This window comes from Electrophorus electricus, chromosome 3 (assembly GCF_041902795.1).
Source record: "Electrophorus electricus isolate QZ-2024a chromosome 3, ASM4190279v1, whole genome shotgun sequence".
Taxonomy (NCBI): Eukaryota; Metazoa; Chordata; class Actinopteri; order Gymnotiformes; family Gymnotidae; genus Electrophorus; species Electrophorus electricus.
In genome coordinates, this window is record NC_137499.1 from 19034641 (window position 1) to 19051990 (window position 17350).

General features: G+C 37.0%; 1 protein-coding gene across 6 annotated transcripts in view; it reads right to left on the reverse strand.

The window, feature by feature from the left end:
* mtif2 (mitochondrial translational initiation factor 2) overlaps positions 1-17350 on the reverse strand; it is a 28211-nt gene that overhangs the window by 10078 nt on the left and 783 nt on the right. For 3 of the 6 annotated variants that reach the window (XM_081710460.1, XM_027013955.3, XM_027013949.3), the window contains 9 exons: positions 17266-17350; positions 16817-16949; positions 15865-16036; positions 14004-14164; positions 10587-10763; positions 10289-10428; positions 6452-6576; positions 3249-3453; positions 2666-2918 (listed from right to left, as the gene is read on the reverse strand). The exon at positions 17266-17350 is cut by the window's right edge and continues 81 nt beyond it. In XM_081710460.1, coding sequence (XP_081566586.1) covers positions 2666-2918; positions 3249-3453; positions 6452-6576; positions 10289-10428; positions 10587-10763; positions 14004-14164; positions 15865-16036; positions 16817-16949; positions 17266-17350 — 1451 coding nt within the window. Of the gene's footprint in view, positions 1-2665; positions 2919-3248; positions 3454-6451; positions 6577-10288; positions 10429-10586; positions 10764-14003; positions 14165-15864; positions 16037-16156; positions 16258-16816; positions 16950-17265 lie in introns of those variants that run through there. The other 3 variants (XM_081710461.1, XM_027013970.3, XM_081710462.1) reach the window with 3 other exon arrangements.

Sequence of the window (17350 nt, forward strand, 5' to 3'; positions counted from 1 at the left end):
CATAAAATAGTGCTCTGTGTGGCCTTACCTCCCAAAAGGCCACACAAAGTTTCCATATCCTGAACCATGAAATGCCTGGAGTGCTGATTCATGCTTTGTTTTCTGACAAAGCATGGGTTTTGCAGATGCCAAGAGAACACTAACCTACTTAAATTTATAGTGCCAAGTGTGGTGGAGGATGGATAATGGATGGGGGCAGTTTGTGACAGGCCCATTAATTCCAGTAAAGGTTAATGTTAATGCAACAGAATAAAAATACTATAGATAGGGCACTACCAAATATGTGATTGTGAAAATTGCATCATGGGCTGTGAAATCAGTCTTTTCCCATGAAATATCCAATTTTCCAAGAAATGCAAGAAACAAATTATCTGATACATTGGATGCAGGTTTTAAATGGACAGCACAGAGTAAAATGCCAGAGCTCATTGCTTTATTTTTTTTGTTATTGTGGAGATGAATCAAATGAAACATTGCAGACATGATTTCCTAAAAGTAGCTAACAAACTTGTACATTTCTGACCTGCATCTTGCTAAACTAACGTTAGCATAGAGCTACCTATCAACAAACGACAAGGAGAGAGCCGTGTCAGAACACAGACAAGCATTTTTATCTTAGTGAGAGAGAATGAAGCCTAACACTGTTTCCTGTTCAGTACTTACCCCTCAGCCATTTGGGTAGGCTATTAGCTTAGCATGGCAAGATAGCCTGTTGAGGTTAAGTTACTACCTTAGCTACGTAGACAAGTGTTAATGAGTAAATGCCATGAAATGCACCTAAAAGTCTGTAAAATCCATCATTTTTTAAAAACTTGATATGTGAAATTTAAATATTTTCCTGTGAATTTTGTAGGGCCATAATTATATACAACTAAATACTTCAAGTTTTTGTAGCAAGGAAGATTCTTTCCTGTTCAAACAAAACGGTGCCCCATGCACAAAGCAATGTCCATAAAGACAAGATTAGACAGGTTTGTTATGAATGACCTCCAGTGGTCTTCACAGAGCCCTGACCTCAACTCCAATCATCACTTGAGACAAATGTTATTTTTAAGTGCTATGTTTTCATCAAATGGGCACAAATTTCCACAGACACACTCCAAAATCTAGTGTAAATCCTTCCCAAAAGAGTAGAAGCTGTTAACCTCCTACTGCTCCTGTGCCCTCTAGCAGACCCACAGGCAGGCCCGATCTGGCATACTCAAAGAAATCACTTGATAGCAACGAATATTCATAAAACACAGTCCATCTATCCACATAAAACTTCTTATAACTAATATAAGTACCTGCTTACCAATTGTCAGCCATCTACGTGCAACTGTTTTCCAGAAATCCCGCGTTGAATACACCATGTTTTTTTCATTGATTTTCCACAACAATTGTGCTGGTCCTTTTAAAGTATGCTTCTGGTATAAAATAATCCATCAAATTTATCATCTAATCTATCAAACCTATCAAATTACTTCACAAGTGTTTTCCAGGTACAATCGGCGCAATTGGCAGCTGTTTTAACAGAGGCTGCTTAGACGAAAATGTAGACACCTCACTTGCCTTATATGGTCAATCACTAAGTGAGCTACAGCCATGCGAACAGCAAAACATTCTTTGTGTGTTCTAACCAGATAAACTGTAGGGCATGCATGTGACACTGTTTGGTAAAACCGACAGTCATGGATATTATTTTTAGTGAACAATTTGATCACCAATACATTTGGACATCATGGAAAGGAGGAAGTTTATTTTAGCTGAAGTTTATGTGGAGTTGTTTGGGTCCCGTTTTGAGCTGGAAGCTGAGAGACGGTTCAGTGGCTTCTAGCATTGACTAGCTACAATGTTTGCTTCACATTTATGTAAGTATAAATGAGATATCATACGATTTCTTTACAGTATTCCAGTATTTACAGTATTATGGTATTTTTCCCAGCACAACCTTTTAGCCTATTAGCAATGAAGCTAATATTGCTTAGCCTTTAACAATGAAGCTATAATGAAGCTAATATTGTCTATTAGTAAGTTGTCGAACATTGTTGTGATGTCTTAGCAAAAATAAAATAAAAAATTAGGCACACTCGATGTATAGTGACTGAGAATTTTTTGTGTATTTGGAGGGGTTTTGGGGCACTTTGGAGATGTCTACGACACCTAGTGGAAATACCGTAAGTATATGTTCAAAATTGTTCACTGTATTTGACAAGACCCTGTTGAATCAGGAAATGTAGACCATAACTGAAAATTAATCTCCAGCATCCAAATACACATTATAAACCCCCCAAATAAAAGGCAATTTTTGTGTTTGCTTGTTTGTTTTTTTTAAACATTTTCTTCTCTATTATTAGATGAGCTCAAAATGGAATGATGGACAAAAAGCCTGGATGTGACTGAATGACTTTGCCCAAGTGTCTACTTCAATTTGAATCCTGAATGATCATTGCACTATATGTACAATTTCAGATAACTAGTGTTAAAGTGCACAAGCAAAAATCTTTCAAAAATGAGCTTAAAATTGCAGTTGCATGAACCAGTTAAGAGCCAGTGGGTCTCCATATTAATGCCTCCATATCAATGATTTTGGATTGTGATGTCCATCAAACTCATGCAGGTTGATGATCAGGTGTTTCTTTGGCCATATAGTGTATTATTCTATAAATGTTGGGAAGAGTTTTACCTTTGACAATGATGTGAAGACTGAACTCCTTAGTCTCACTTCCCTCACTTGGTCTGTGGGCCTTTTGCTTCTTGATTTCCTGGTACAAAGCAACTCTTCTCTGCCTCCAGCTGAGATGGGAGAGGCTTTGCCTCACTTTATTATAGCTGTCTTGGTGCTCTTTCTGCTTGGCCTCAATAATGCTCTGGTGCTCCTTCAACTTGTTCTGCTCTTGCATGTTTGTGCGCCATTCCACTACCTCCCGAGCCCTTTTCTGAGAAGATAAAGAGCAGTTCTTATAAATACAGTCCTATAGTTCTGTGTCTGTTACATACACTCACCAGCAGAGCTTAAACTGAAACATTTTAATTAAACTGGCCTGTGTGTATTATTTTGAACAATAACCCCTATATATGCACCACATTTAGCACATCTGTCATTCACCATTTTACCCCCTCAATGTTAATCTATCTATATATATATATATCTATATATATATATATATATATAAAACATTCACACTTATGTAATGTTTTGGCCAGTGAAAATGTTTTTTAGCTCTTAAATGTACAAATGTCCAAACAATGCAAGGACTCTATCTGACCTCTGTCTCTGCTTCCAGTATTTCCTCGCCAGCAGAGGGTAGCTCCTTCCAGCCAACAATCTCAACAGGAGTGCCGGGCCCTGCTTGTGTCACTGCTCTGCTGTTCTCATCAAACAGCCAGCGAACTTTAGCCCAAGCCTTCCCTGCAACCAACACGCAGCCCTTTTTCAAAGTGCCCCGATTAATTATGGCTGTTGTTACAGGTCTGCAAAAGGACAAAGACACAGAGTTCTATGATAAAAAGCACTACTCAGATTATCGCTATGAGCACCATCTGCAAATTTACTTATTCTGGCTGCAAGTAATTGAAGTAATTTAAATATTTTTTAAACAAGATCATCAAATATGAATTTGAAAACTGTTAAGAACTAAATGTCCTCAATTCTACATGAGCTCCCTTATTAAGATGTTTGCTACACTAAGGAAAATGGTTGCTAAATTGACCATCTATCTATGAGGTTAAAGACTGAGTATCATGGACACTTTAGTGAAGAGCATATCACCACCTCCATCAGCTCTCCTGCTAGCATATGTTTAGATGTTCACTGTACAGAACTAACTACTAATTAGTTCTCACCAAATAATCTGAATACCTCTGCCAAATATTTGTTATTCATTTCACAAGTCTTATAAGATACTCTTATAAGTATGTAGAAAGTAAAAATTAAAAGCAAATAGCAACTTTATTCATCGCCTGTTAGTTTGCCATTGCATCACCAAGAGGAAGATGGGTTCCCCTTCTGAGTCTTCCTCTTAAGGTTTCATACTCTTGTTTTCAGGGGTTTTTATCTTCCCATTATCAACTTGGCTCACTCACTCACTAGGGGCCTGCACCTGAATCCTCTGCACAGATCATTTCGGTAATACTGCTTTACATATAAATTTAAAAAGTGCTATACAAATAAATTTGACTTGATCTGAAAACAAGAATTTTTAATCTGTGACCTACAGTTTAAGGGCCTGTGACCTACAGTTGAAGGGTCTTTAAAGGTTCTTAAGACAATTGCTCAGCTTTTGTATGCAAATGATTTAGAACAAGTGTACAAATGAATATATGCATTCAATTACAGGTCTGACAAAGTGATATATACATCATTAATGTCCCTGGAATTGAGTGCATGGGCCTTTCAACCCCGCCTGTCACCTAACTAATTTGCATATAACTGATTCTGAAAAATAAGCAATAATGAGCACTATACAGGCATTCGAAAGGAGCTATACATTGACAGAATGATATTTCCATGTTGACATACAGATGTTCCATTATTTTTTTGGTGCACTTAAATACTCAAGAGGTCACCAAGTTCTCTTTGAAATAAATCTGTGGCCAGAAATCCAAAAGTAAACAGATAAGAGAATAGCACAATTACATTGTGTCTTTCTCTTCAAACCTGATGCTTGTTTGTTACACAGGCTTTCTAAAAAGTGATAGACTCATGAGTCAATCATCGTCGTGAACTAATAAATCAACCTGGACTTAGAAGATGCTTTCCCTCACAAAATGCTTGGTTTGACACATCGCAAGAAGGGCCTCCACAGCCATTCTATCAAGTAGTGGATTGGTGCCCAACAAGTTCATTTTGAGAAAAAAAAAAAAACATGGTCTGAATATTTATATTAGGTTATTAATCTTAGATTCTTCTTGGAAAGACACATTTGCTTCAATAGAATTGGTACTTTAATGTTTGTGACACGATCAGGTTGGAAACGTATTGATCTTCATTTCACATTTTTTATGTATATACCATTTTATAAACTAAAAGACTGAAAAACAACCATTTTTAATTTTTATTTATTCTGAATTTTGTAAACATTTGTTATAATAGAATTGCGGGTGGGAAGATGTAGGTGGGAAGAGGCCCAAATTATGGTTCTTTGGCATAATTTTGGAGAGTTTAGCATTTTTGCTCTATTGTTTATCTTTTTTTTTTTTTTTTTAGCGTCACACCGGGTTAGATTCATTTGTGTATGTTGGCCATACTGTATCAAAAGTTAGATAATTATGATGAATAAGATCGCTGACTCCAATAATCCTACTATTAAAACTGTTTCAGAAACCCAAACCAGATTATGCAACAATCTGTACATTTTCAGAAATGAAAAAAAAAAAGGTGAAAAGGTAAAGTGAGAAGTGAATAGATGAAATCTGCAGAAGTAGTGTCACATTGCAACAAAATCCATCCATGTTGTCTTGGCTTGGCATAGTGGTCTAATGGAGAATCACAACAACAAGAAGAAATAATAGGGCTCCAACACCTTTGGTGCTTGGACCACTTAGAATGGATTTTTTTTTTTTTAATTAAATCCAACTATTCAATAATATTCCTTGACACTATACATTAGTCTTAACATTTCTATTTTTTGAATAAATTGTACATCAAAGGACTAATATGTACTACTGACATCAAGTGTTTAAAATGGAGATTGCAGTCCAAATTCAAAATATTGGAGAGTAGCCTGCCCCTGCCCCTTCGTCCCCAGACTCAAAGCTCCCATGGGATGCCAGGTTGAGGACACTGATCCTACATGAATGAGCAAGACAAGTGCAACATTGAATTTTGAAATGGCAAGCAAAGCTAAGTCCTACACTGTAAGTTTATCAGTTAAGGTAGAGGTTTACAATGTTTTTAATGTTCGCAAATTATAAACTTCCTCATGGATATTTTTATAACTGTCAATTTTAGCTAGATGCATGACTGATCCTGTAAGGTAACCAAAGCTAAACCCATTATCCCATGAACAAAAGCCTACTATTCCCAAAATACACACTGTGGAGTTGAAGTTAATATTTTCCAGGCCTGATAGCATACCAGAGGGACATGGTTAAGGAAAGTAGGGAATCTTTCCTTGTAGTGTTAGTTGCAATCACTTCACTGGCTGCATCTCAAATACTTGCTGCTTTGATAATCCAGGTATACATGGACCACACAGTATGAATGTGTTATTGAAATGACTTTAAATGCCCATAGGCAGGTAACAGGATCACATGTCTAAAAAAACACTTTCTGCTCGGGGATGAAACTTAGAAAACAGAATATATTGACTGTAGGAGATGTTCTGATATGGTAATTTGATTATTTAGTAAATATATTAAATATTGTTCCTTTAATTAAAGACAAATATGTATTTTTATATGTTTAATTTTTACTCAAGTACAGCAGGTGTTAAAATAAAGAAACAGCATATTTGCTAAGGATACCCACCCTTTTCCCTTGTCTGTGCGGCTTTCAACAACACTGCCTTCTACTAGGCCTGAGGGGTCTCCCTTCAGCTGCAGGACCTCTGCAAGTGTTACTGTGGCTTCAATCAGCTCCAACAAATTATCCCCCTAGAAATATAAAATACACATTTCACTTACAGGAAAAATGTGAATATGAAAATACATGCTTCATCAATAAGGCACTTTTGACCAAGAAGCACATTTATAATTTTATGTATAGCTGTAGAGGAATGTCTCAGCTTTGTGGGGGATATCGATATTATATCCGCTTTATGCGGATATCAATACTAGGCCAATTAAATACATTACGCCACGCAATTCATTAAATCATTGTGATAAGAGCAGTGGTGTCACCTTACTGCTGTAGTAAATTCACCCAAGATGAAATCCAATTAAAACTGACATGTAAATGAAACCATATATATTAAAAACCTACACAAAGTTTCAGATGACTGACTAAACCCATTCGTAAGACCAGTGAAACTGCCAGTTGCATAAAAATGTAACACATTTGAAACTTTCACTAAGACAGCAACTGCAAGGCTGCGCAGAGTTCATGATTTCAGTTCTTTTAAATTATGGCAGAGCAGAAAAATTATCCTTGGTCTATATCTAGTTAGAGTTTTTTCTATGTAAAATCTAAATTTACATTTCTTACGTCAAAGGGTCCTGGCATTCTGAGAGCCTGTTGAAGCAAGTCACCTTGCTCTTTGTGTACCCCTACTATTACAGTTGCAAAGCTTGCCTACTCCAAACCAGAGCCAGTCCTAAGCAGAAGCAAACTAAGCATCTGTGTATGGCCCACACTCTCTCTCTGTCTGTCTGTCTGTCTGTCTCTCTCTATCTATCTATCTATCTATCTATCTATCTATCTATCGAGATAGATAGATAGATAGATAGATAGATAGATAGATAGATAGATAGATAGATAGATAGATAGATAGATAGATAGATAGATAGATAGATAGATAGATAGAGAGAGAGAGAGAGAGAGAGAACACAACACACAATCTCCTAAATGTCAAGGTTACTGTAGTCCTATGTGAATTTATCCTAACAGAAGTAAAAGAGCAGTATTTTAAGATTATTTCATGAGTTGTATATATTCTAAAGCACAGTATAAAAAACTTAAATGAGATAATTGAAAAAGAACACTGATCAAATTTAGAGAACACTTTCAGATACCTGCAAATTACTGGTGTTAATCTGGCACTTGGTGCTAATTTCCTTAATTATCTGACAAATCCTATGCAAGATGGTGAGCTGTTCCAAAGTGAATGAAACCCTCTGGCAGCAGGTTGTCCAGATGAAGGCCAAAAGGGGTGACACTATCAGCCATAGCAAGAGAAGTTGGTCATTCCAAGTCTGTGATTTCTAGAATATTTTTAATCTTTACAACATCACAAACTCATTCAAGTCCCCCAAGAAGGCTGGTCGCCCACGAAATGCAAGAGAGGACAGGATAATGTGGAGAATCTCCATGGGTAATCAGTTCAACACTGCAGGTGGAATTGTTAACCAGTTCAGCACTGAACAGGGTAAGGATCTGTCTCGTCATACAGTGTCTCAACGTTTAAGAGCATTTGGACTGAAAGCCCACTCTGCAGTAACCAAACCTCTCATTAGCAGAAAGAATCTAAAGGCTAGACTAACCTTTGCTGACGAGCATGTGTGGACAGAGAAGTGGTCCAGAGTTCACTTTAGTGATGAAAGCAAGTTTAAATTTATTTGGGTCTGATGGGAAACATTATGTTCATTCACAAACTGGAGAAAGACTGAACCGAAAGTGTGTAAAGAAGTCAGTGTAAGGTGGAGGAGGAAGTGTCATGGTTCGGGGAATGTTTTCGGCAGCAGGAGTTGGACCTCTCATACAGCTACATGGCAGAGTGAATGCAAGTGTATATCAGAACCTTCTTCAATACGTGCTTCCTTCCTTGCGTTTATCACTCAATTAGCCAGCAATTTTCATGCAGTACAATGCCATCACACAGCAAAACGGGTAACGCAGTTCCTTATAACTGAAAACACTGAAGCAATGAAATGGCCAGCCCAGTGTCCTGATCTAAACCCAATAGAAAACCTCTGGAAAATCCTTGGTGACAAAAGTTATGGCCAAGAAACCCACAAAAGTAAGCAAACTGTGGAAGAAACTGCAAGAGGAGTGAACCAAAATCACACCAGAGCAGTGTGAGAGACTAGTGATATCTTGTGGCCACAGATTGGTGACTGTTGTAACCTTCAGAAAATTTAGTTGTAATTTTTCTCTGTGCTACAGTCACTGCTGTTCTCTAATTTTGATCATTGTGATTTCTGCAAAATAAAGGTTTTATGTTGAAATACCTTGGTTATTTTGTAAAACACTGTTCTAGTGGCATGGTATACCCATAACAAAAAAGCCTTCAAATGTTGACTAATAAGCACTGACAACAGTATGGCTGAGGTGCCCTCAAAACAAATTATGTTTAGAACACCCAAAGGTCTAGGGCCATGCTCCAAACAGTCCAGACATGTGCCTATATTTCAGTAGTAAATAACTGTTTCAGTTAGCTAAATGACTGCAGGTGCAGAAATTTGTTGATGATTTACATGTGACCAAACACTGAAAAGATCATGCAATCTGCAGCTTCTTACTGGAAAGTTTAGGTGGCAGTGTTTTTGCAAAACAGTGTTCTTTGAATAGGTACCGTCATAGGCAAATAATGTAGACAAAATGCAGTAGCCCTATTTATAACACAAATAGTAAAATATGCTAGATTTTATTAGAGATGGTTCCTTGTGATTTAACATTGAGTAATTTTTTCTTGATAAGCTTATGTAACTTATGATTAATTCTAAATGCCAGTGAAATCTTCAGCAAGAAAACACTGTTTCTGATCTGAAATTAAGGGAGAAAATACTTTTCAGCCAATTGTAGGCTACACACAGTTGTTCATTATAGCATTTTGGATATAACTTGTAATGAAATAGGAGGGACAAGAAGGCAAGAAGAGTTAGGTAGTTAGATAGCAGGCTAGTTAAACACAGCTTTCTTTCAGAAGTAGCTAAAAAATCATCTACGTTTGAGAGCCTCTAATCTATATTTGCATTTATGGCATTGGGCAGACACTTTTTTCTAGAGTGACTTACAAAAGCTCTTTGTCATTTACTCATAGAATGTATCCTATCCAGTACAGTAGGTTAGAGTCCAATGTGCCACTGAACTAGAATGCTGTTGATGTACAGGGATCAATACTGATGCCTAGAAGTGTAAAGCACACATGTTCTATAAGAGACAACAATACCCTAAACAAGTACTAGAGTTTCAGTTACTCAACACAGGTGCAGAATCAGTGGTAATTTAGATATTCCACAAATAGATGGGTCTTCAGTCTGCGTTTGAAGACTGCAAAGGACTCTGCTGTCCGGACAGCCAGCAGAAGTTCGTTCCACCATCTGGGAGTCAGGACACAGTATAGTCTCGATGTTTGTCTTTCATGAGACTTGAAGTATGGCGTTTCAAGGCGAGCCATACTTGAGCTTTGAAGTACATGAGGTACAGCTCAGGCTTTAACCACTGGCATCATGTATGAAGGAGTGTATATTGATCGAATTTAACAATAATCTTGGGACAGTACAGAAGCCAAGACTTTATTTGCTCTTAAACCTACAAAACCCCAAATCAAATAATTGAGAATTACGTAAAACAAAAATCTTCCATAAATGGACCATTCTGGGTGCCAACTCAAAATGGTAGTCCACAAGACAAATCCCCTTGGATCTTCTGTAATTGCTTTTCTATAACATTAACTATAACATTAGGTTGTTATAAACATACACGCACCTTTAAAGCAGAAATGTGGACAGCCTGGACATCTCCTCCTAACTCTTCACACACAACATCATGAGCCAGAAGATCACGTTTCACCTTCTCAGGGTCTGCCTGAGGTTTATCACATTTATTCACTGCCACAATGATTGGCACTAGAGGAAAAGACAGTAATCTTAGTATCTTAACATCACAAAGACAGCACTCTACAAGAAATGGATTAACCTTGGATTAACAAATTTTTAACCACATCAGTGAAATAGAAGAGCAGATCAAAAGCTGATGATATCCATCATGAATGTGTGTTGATTACCTTTGGATTTCTGGGCATGTTGTATGGACTCAATGGTCTGATTCTTTACTCCATCATCAGCTGCAACCACCAAAATGATGATGTCTGTAACCAAGGCTCCACGGGCTCTCATGGCAGAAAAGGCTTTATGCCCAGGGGTGTCCAGAAATGTAATTAGCTGGCCAGAGGGCTGCTGAACTATACAAAGATAAAATTTAAATCCCATTAATATATTTGCATAAATTTGTATTCAAGCATAGTGGATCTTCATATCAATTTCCAATATTTTGTACAGATGTCTGTTGCAGGGAAAAAAAAGTTTGATATAATCACAAATTAGCAATGCAAGGTGTGGAGGACTGGGAAATGGTTGACGATTTTGAGCTCTTTGTGATGTAGCCATGCCTAAAAAACATTTCTGGGGTCCAAGAGCTATGTGGTATTGAAAGATCAAGACTTTTTTAAGTATTAAAATTTAGACCATTTTGATCTAGTAAAGCCCATATTTGTGTTGTTTGTTCACCTGATTTTAAGTATTTTTTGAAAATATTAAGTTTTTTAATGCAAATTAGCTCAAAATCTAATTAGGTGCAGGTAATGGTCAAAATGGCAAGTCTGAGTGTCTCAATGCAAGTAATTCAAGTTGAGACAAATTCTGATTGCATGACTTGCGATTTATGAACTATACAACAAAATACAAATATATGCACCATAGTGTACATTTGGCCCAAATAGATTGATTTGGACACTTAATTATCTGAGTAGCAGTCATTATTTGCCATATTTTGGTTACAAGATTGTATACTCTTGGGGTGGCGCTGTTGAAACTGCTGAAAAAAACATTAAATATAGTTGCAAATTAGCCCTGACTGATAAATTGCATTTTCATCCTCATCACAATATGAACATGTGCAATAAACACATTGGAAAAGATGCAAAGAAAAATTCATGTGCATGGCATGTGTAAATAAAACAAGTTTTCTTATTTGACCTATCAGATGCATTCACACCATTTAATATTAAGCCCTGATAGCTACCATCAGATTTATGTATAATTGGTTTCAACTGCTAGGTTACACAGGCTATCATTGCAATTACTTTTATATTTTCTAGAGAAAATTAGGTGTACAGCTCATCTATACTCCGCATAGTTAAGATGTGCAGTGAAGATCCATTATAAGTGGCTCAAACTTTGCAGGCAACATCAGACTATTACTACATGTGTGTCTGTAAATTTCTGTGTTGATGGGACATGCTGTTCCGGAAAACACAAGGCTTACTATTATAAGCCAAATAGGCAATTCTGTACTGTAGAGACTCCCAGCAATGAATTTGGCTCAATCTTTGCAATTTTCCTCAGAATGGCAGTGTGAATATAAATTTACATTCTGGTCAAAATCAGACAAACTATGATAGGGTTTTAGTTATATGATTCTGAAAAGTGATACTGGTACCCCTTTGATGAATGTGTTGCAGCCACATACAGTCAAAAAGCACTTTTTGATAATTATTTAGTTTCAGACTATAAAGGTTATTTCAAGTCCTGATTTGATGTGATAGGATTTTCATTCAAGGACTAGTTCAAAAAGTTGCAAATTTTATACTATTACTGAATGTGACAAAACTAAACATTTTTGAAAAGCACTTGCAACTGCAAAATTGTTTGGAATCCTGCACAGATTAATTGGAATCCAAATTGTACTGCTAAGTAGAACTATGTAGGAGATAAACTGGATTTTCTAGTATAGCACCCTCCAGTGGCCAATTTCCTTGAAACTTGACTATTTTAGAGAATGCACATATGACTATAGCATTCCTGTTTCATGTGGATTGACCATTGCTAAGCCTGTGTACTGAAATCTGATTGGCCTATGGCATCCTGCAATTTGGAGATATAATATTCCTGTTGTAGGTCCTGCTCCATACATGCATATAGTTGTGTACATTCATTTTCACATTAATTGGACAATCTGGGTATGTGTGACAGTTTCTTTCCTGTAATAGCACCCCCTAGTAAAGCAGGTGCACCAAGATGGTTGACTTGCCCCATACCTGCTTGGGGTACATGTCTGTAAAGTCTGGTGTCATTGCATTGAAGTGTTCATGAGTCGGAGCTGTTTATGTTCTGTTTTTGCAGTGGAATCTCCACCCCTTGATTTGATTGGCATGTTAAAACTAAACAGTGTAGAAATCTCTAGAATAATCTGATAATTATTAAACGTCGGACTGTTGTGAATGTCTGGATACCAGATTTGTGTAGGTTTGGTGAAAATCCTAGGACTAGTTCGCACTCAAAAATCAGTCCCAAACTTACTAAATCTGGTATCAAAACATTATAGTTCACTGGTTCTCTGTTACTACCAGGAGTAGTAATCATGTGATCAAGTGATCATGGAGAAATTGTAGTTTGCATGTTATTGTAACCCATATGCTGGCTTTCCATAATTGTACAAGTCTGTAAAGCTTCATTTGAATGAACAATGCGTGTAACTGCTATTTAAGTATATAAGATGAATTCCTTGCTCTTAGCGAAATATGACAGTAGCAGGACCTTTTAAACTAATAAATGTTTTTAAATTAATAATAATTTTTTTTTTTTATTTAAATCTATGCTCACATGAAAAACCATTTATCTGCCATTCACTGCCATGAATTGATGTTGGTACTAGAGATATAGGCTACATTCTACAAAATAAAAGCAATACTATAAAGCATTGTTATAACTATTATTTTTATATGCGCACATGAAGCAAAAGTAAATCTAAATAAAGCATATTTTAGCATTTCAATGTAAATGGCTGATATATGGATTTTGTAGGAAGGATTCGATATTCCTTAAAATACATGGGTAAGTAATAAGTAGTACATACAGTTTTCTAAGCGATAGCAGAGATATTATAATTATAGCAAGCAGGGTACACCCCGTTGTTGAGGTTTTCAGGAAGAAAGAGCGGAAGGGGTAATATCAGAATGCTGGCTCAACATTATAATGTCCATTATCCATTGACAATGGAATCATTTATGGTTGCAACCCTAATGCTCACTAAATATTTTTGGGCTGTAATAGCCATGTGGAAATGAACTGTCAAGATTTTTTATATCTTATTAAACTGAGCTTGCATGAAGGACTACCACTCCTTTGATTTTAAGTATATTTTTTAAATGAAGATGCAGGGTCAGGGGTAAAAATGCAAAGTAGTTGTTTGATTTTATGTAAGGAACCCAGATAAAGAATTTTGAGCTTTGTCCTTCTATCGACTGATACATTAACTTTCCTGAGCAGCAGTCACCAAATTTTCAAATTTTCAGTTGCAAGGAACTTCTTCTTTGAAAATATAATGTTCTGAACAAATTCAGCAGATTTCCAACCATCCATGCTTGGAAACTTAGCTGTATAAAAAAAAAAATGAAAGTCCTATAATCCAATAAGACTAGTACCTAAAAAGGCTCCAATGTGTTGAGTGATGCCCCCTGCCTCTTGGGCCACAATCTGACTCTTCCTCAGGCTGTCTAGCAGTGTAGTTTTTCCATGATCCACATGGCCCATAATGGTTACTACTGGAGGTCGATTCACTAAGACAGCAGGATCTGGAGGAGGTCTATCAAGAAAAATAATACGCCCAGTGAAGTTTTACCAACCACAAAACCTAAGAAATTAGTAAGAGTCAGTCATATGTCCACAATAAAATCTTGCTGACAACAAGATTAAATTACAAATTCTCAAAAACAAATTGTTTTATGAGTCCACACCACACAAAAGAATACAGTAAGTTCTAAATTGCTCTTCATGTTTAAGGACTTAATATATTTACAACATATTGTGCTGATGTCTTGACCACTGTTTTAAAATAAGATTAAAGACTTACTTGTTTAGCAAGTAAGGAAGTGGGCTACAAACCTAAACATACACTGCCCGGCCAAAAAAAAGGTCACTACCTGGATTTAACTAAACAAATAGGCAAGAGCCTCCCACTGGATAATTACTTCATGGGTGATAATGTTGCAGCTGGCAACAAGTTATTTAATCCTAACTGATACAGTGAGTAGCTTCTCATTTGTTAAACAACCATGTCGAAAAACTCATCCTGTGGTCGTGGAAAAGATGTTAATCTCTTTCAGAAGGGTCAAATTATTGGCATGCATCAAGCAGAGAAAACATCTAAGTAGACTGCTGAAACTATTAAAATCGGGTTAAGAGCTGTCCAACGCATTATTCAAAAGTGGAAGGACAGTGGGGAAACATCATCTTCGAGGAAGGAATGTGGTCGGAAAAAAATCTGGAATGATCGTTATTGGTGATCACCTAAATGTGTGGTGAAATCAAATAGTAGAAAAACAACAGTAGAACTCAGGGATATGTTTAATAGTGAAAGTAAGAGCAGTTCCACATGCACAATGTGAAGGGAACTCAAGGGATTGGGACTAAACAGCTGTGTAGCCTTAAGAAAACCACTCGTCAGTGAGGCTAACCGGCAAAAATGGCTTCAATTTGCTAGGGAGCATAAAGATTGAACTCTGGAGCAATGGAAGAAGGTCATGTGGTCTGATGAGTCCAGATTTACCCTGTTCCAGAGTGATGGGTGTATCAAGGTAAGAAGACAGGTGGCTGAAGCGATGCACACATCATGCCTAGTGCCTACCGTACAAGCCTGTGGGGGCAGTGCTATGATCTGGGGTTGCTGCAGTCGGTCAGGTTCAGCAACGTTATGTGCCCAAAGAATGAGGTCAGCTGACTACCTGGACAACCAGGTTATTCCATCAATGGATTTTTTTATTCCTTGATGGCACGGGCATATTCCAAGATGACAGTGCCAGGATTCATCGGGCTCAAATTGTGAAAGAGCGGTTCAGGGAGCATGAGACATCATTTTCACACATGGATTGGCCACCACAGAGTCCAGACCTGAACCCCATTGAGAATGTTTGGGATGTGCTGGAGAAGACTTTGCGCAGTGGTCCAAATCTCCCATCATCAATACAAGATCTTGGGGAAAAATTAATGCAACTCTGGACAGAAATAAATGTTGTGACATTGCAGTAGCTTGTGGAAATGATGCCACAGCGAATGCGTGCCATAAACAAAGCTAAAGGTGGACCAACGAAATATTAGTGTGTGTGACCTTTTTTTTGGCCAAGCAGTGTAGTTTGTTTGCTTTCATTTTTTTTCTTTCATAACTTTCTCATATAACATTATTATTGTGTGTAAAGCACTATAAAATGTGATATATACATTTAAAAATATATATTACATTATTTTTATTGTATGAAAAAAAGTTTTGTGGTTATAAATCCTTCTTACTGTCTTTGGATATCTTTGTTTTCTCTGACTTTGGTCTCCGCTACCGTAGCCCATCTGTATTTCATCCCAGATATTTTTACCACCTTCTTTACCCACACTTCCTCCAAAACAGTGTCTGGCTCCAGATCATCCACATCTACAGCTGTGTTGAGTAGTGCCTCATATACATGATCTATAAAGACACAACAATTTTACAAATAACTAAACATGTAAACACAATAAAAACACTGTCTAAAGGCCTCTTCTGACGGGATTCATTTTACATGGGAACGTGGAGTAATGATATTATTACCAGCCTTTCTGAGTTATTTTAGTATCATCCGAATGTGCCATGTCAGTCATTTTTATCAATTGCGTGCTCCCACATCAGTAAAGATTCCACCTTTTGTCTTCTGTAAAATGAGTCATAAAAATAACCTCAGGTTATATTAATCTGGAATCAAAATGTATAAATATTCTGTCATATCCCGAGAAAGGAGTTTTTAGAGTTTTCTCAAGTATGAAGGCATTCAACGAGGCATGTAATTCATGACACAGAAACTTCACGTCTGTAGCGAGGCACCTTGTCGAGCATGCAATACTTAAATCCAGAAGATGGGCCAGATGCATCTGGCAGCTTTAGTTAAGTTATTGTGTAGCATACCCTATTGCCTGCATGTGTTATGAACATATAGCCTCCTAATTTTCAGACTAAAATTTCATTATTACTATAAGATTTATCATCATCCCCTGCTTTTTTGGAGAAGACAGCAGTGCATAAATCGAGTAGCCACACGCATCTTGGTCATTCATGCCGAAATTTTTTAGCCTGTGTGAATTGGTCATAAATTTTACTGCTATCCTGTAGTAAAATTACATTAGTCCATGTCTCCATGTAAAACTTATCCTGCCCAAACAAGGAATAATTTTGAAAGCTGGAAACTTTTGTGAAGACTAATTTGTAAGCACTAACCTATATCTTTGTTCATAGCCTGAGCAAGTTCAGACACCTTCATAGAGTGTTTAATCTCAACTTCATGCTTCACCTGTTTCTCCACTTTCGCTGGTTTCAGTTTAAACTCTGGAATTTTACCATACCTTCTACCCTAGAGCAAAAATTAACACATACTGTTAAATACAATTTATCATTAATCACCTTCAGGATATGTCTTAAGGCTGGCAGCAATGTATTTCTATATTTTCACTTCTCCAAAATACATGATTCAGTTGATTATCTAATTACCAAGTTCTTCATGCATTGAATGAGGTGTTTCTTAAAAATATGGGGGAAAAAAGCAAAAAATATTATAGAATAAAAAAATTGAACATAGCCAAAACAACAGCACTACAGAGCACCTAGAACGTGACTGTACCTGCCTAGTCTTACACTATGTTTACGAATAGTTATATATGTTGTGTCACCTGTTCAGCAGTCAGGTACCGAGCATGAAAGCATGTGGATGAAGGTGCAGGAGCCCAGGTAGGGCTAGGGAAGGAAGGGAAGAAT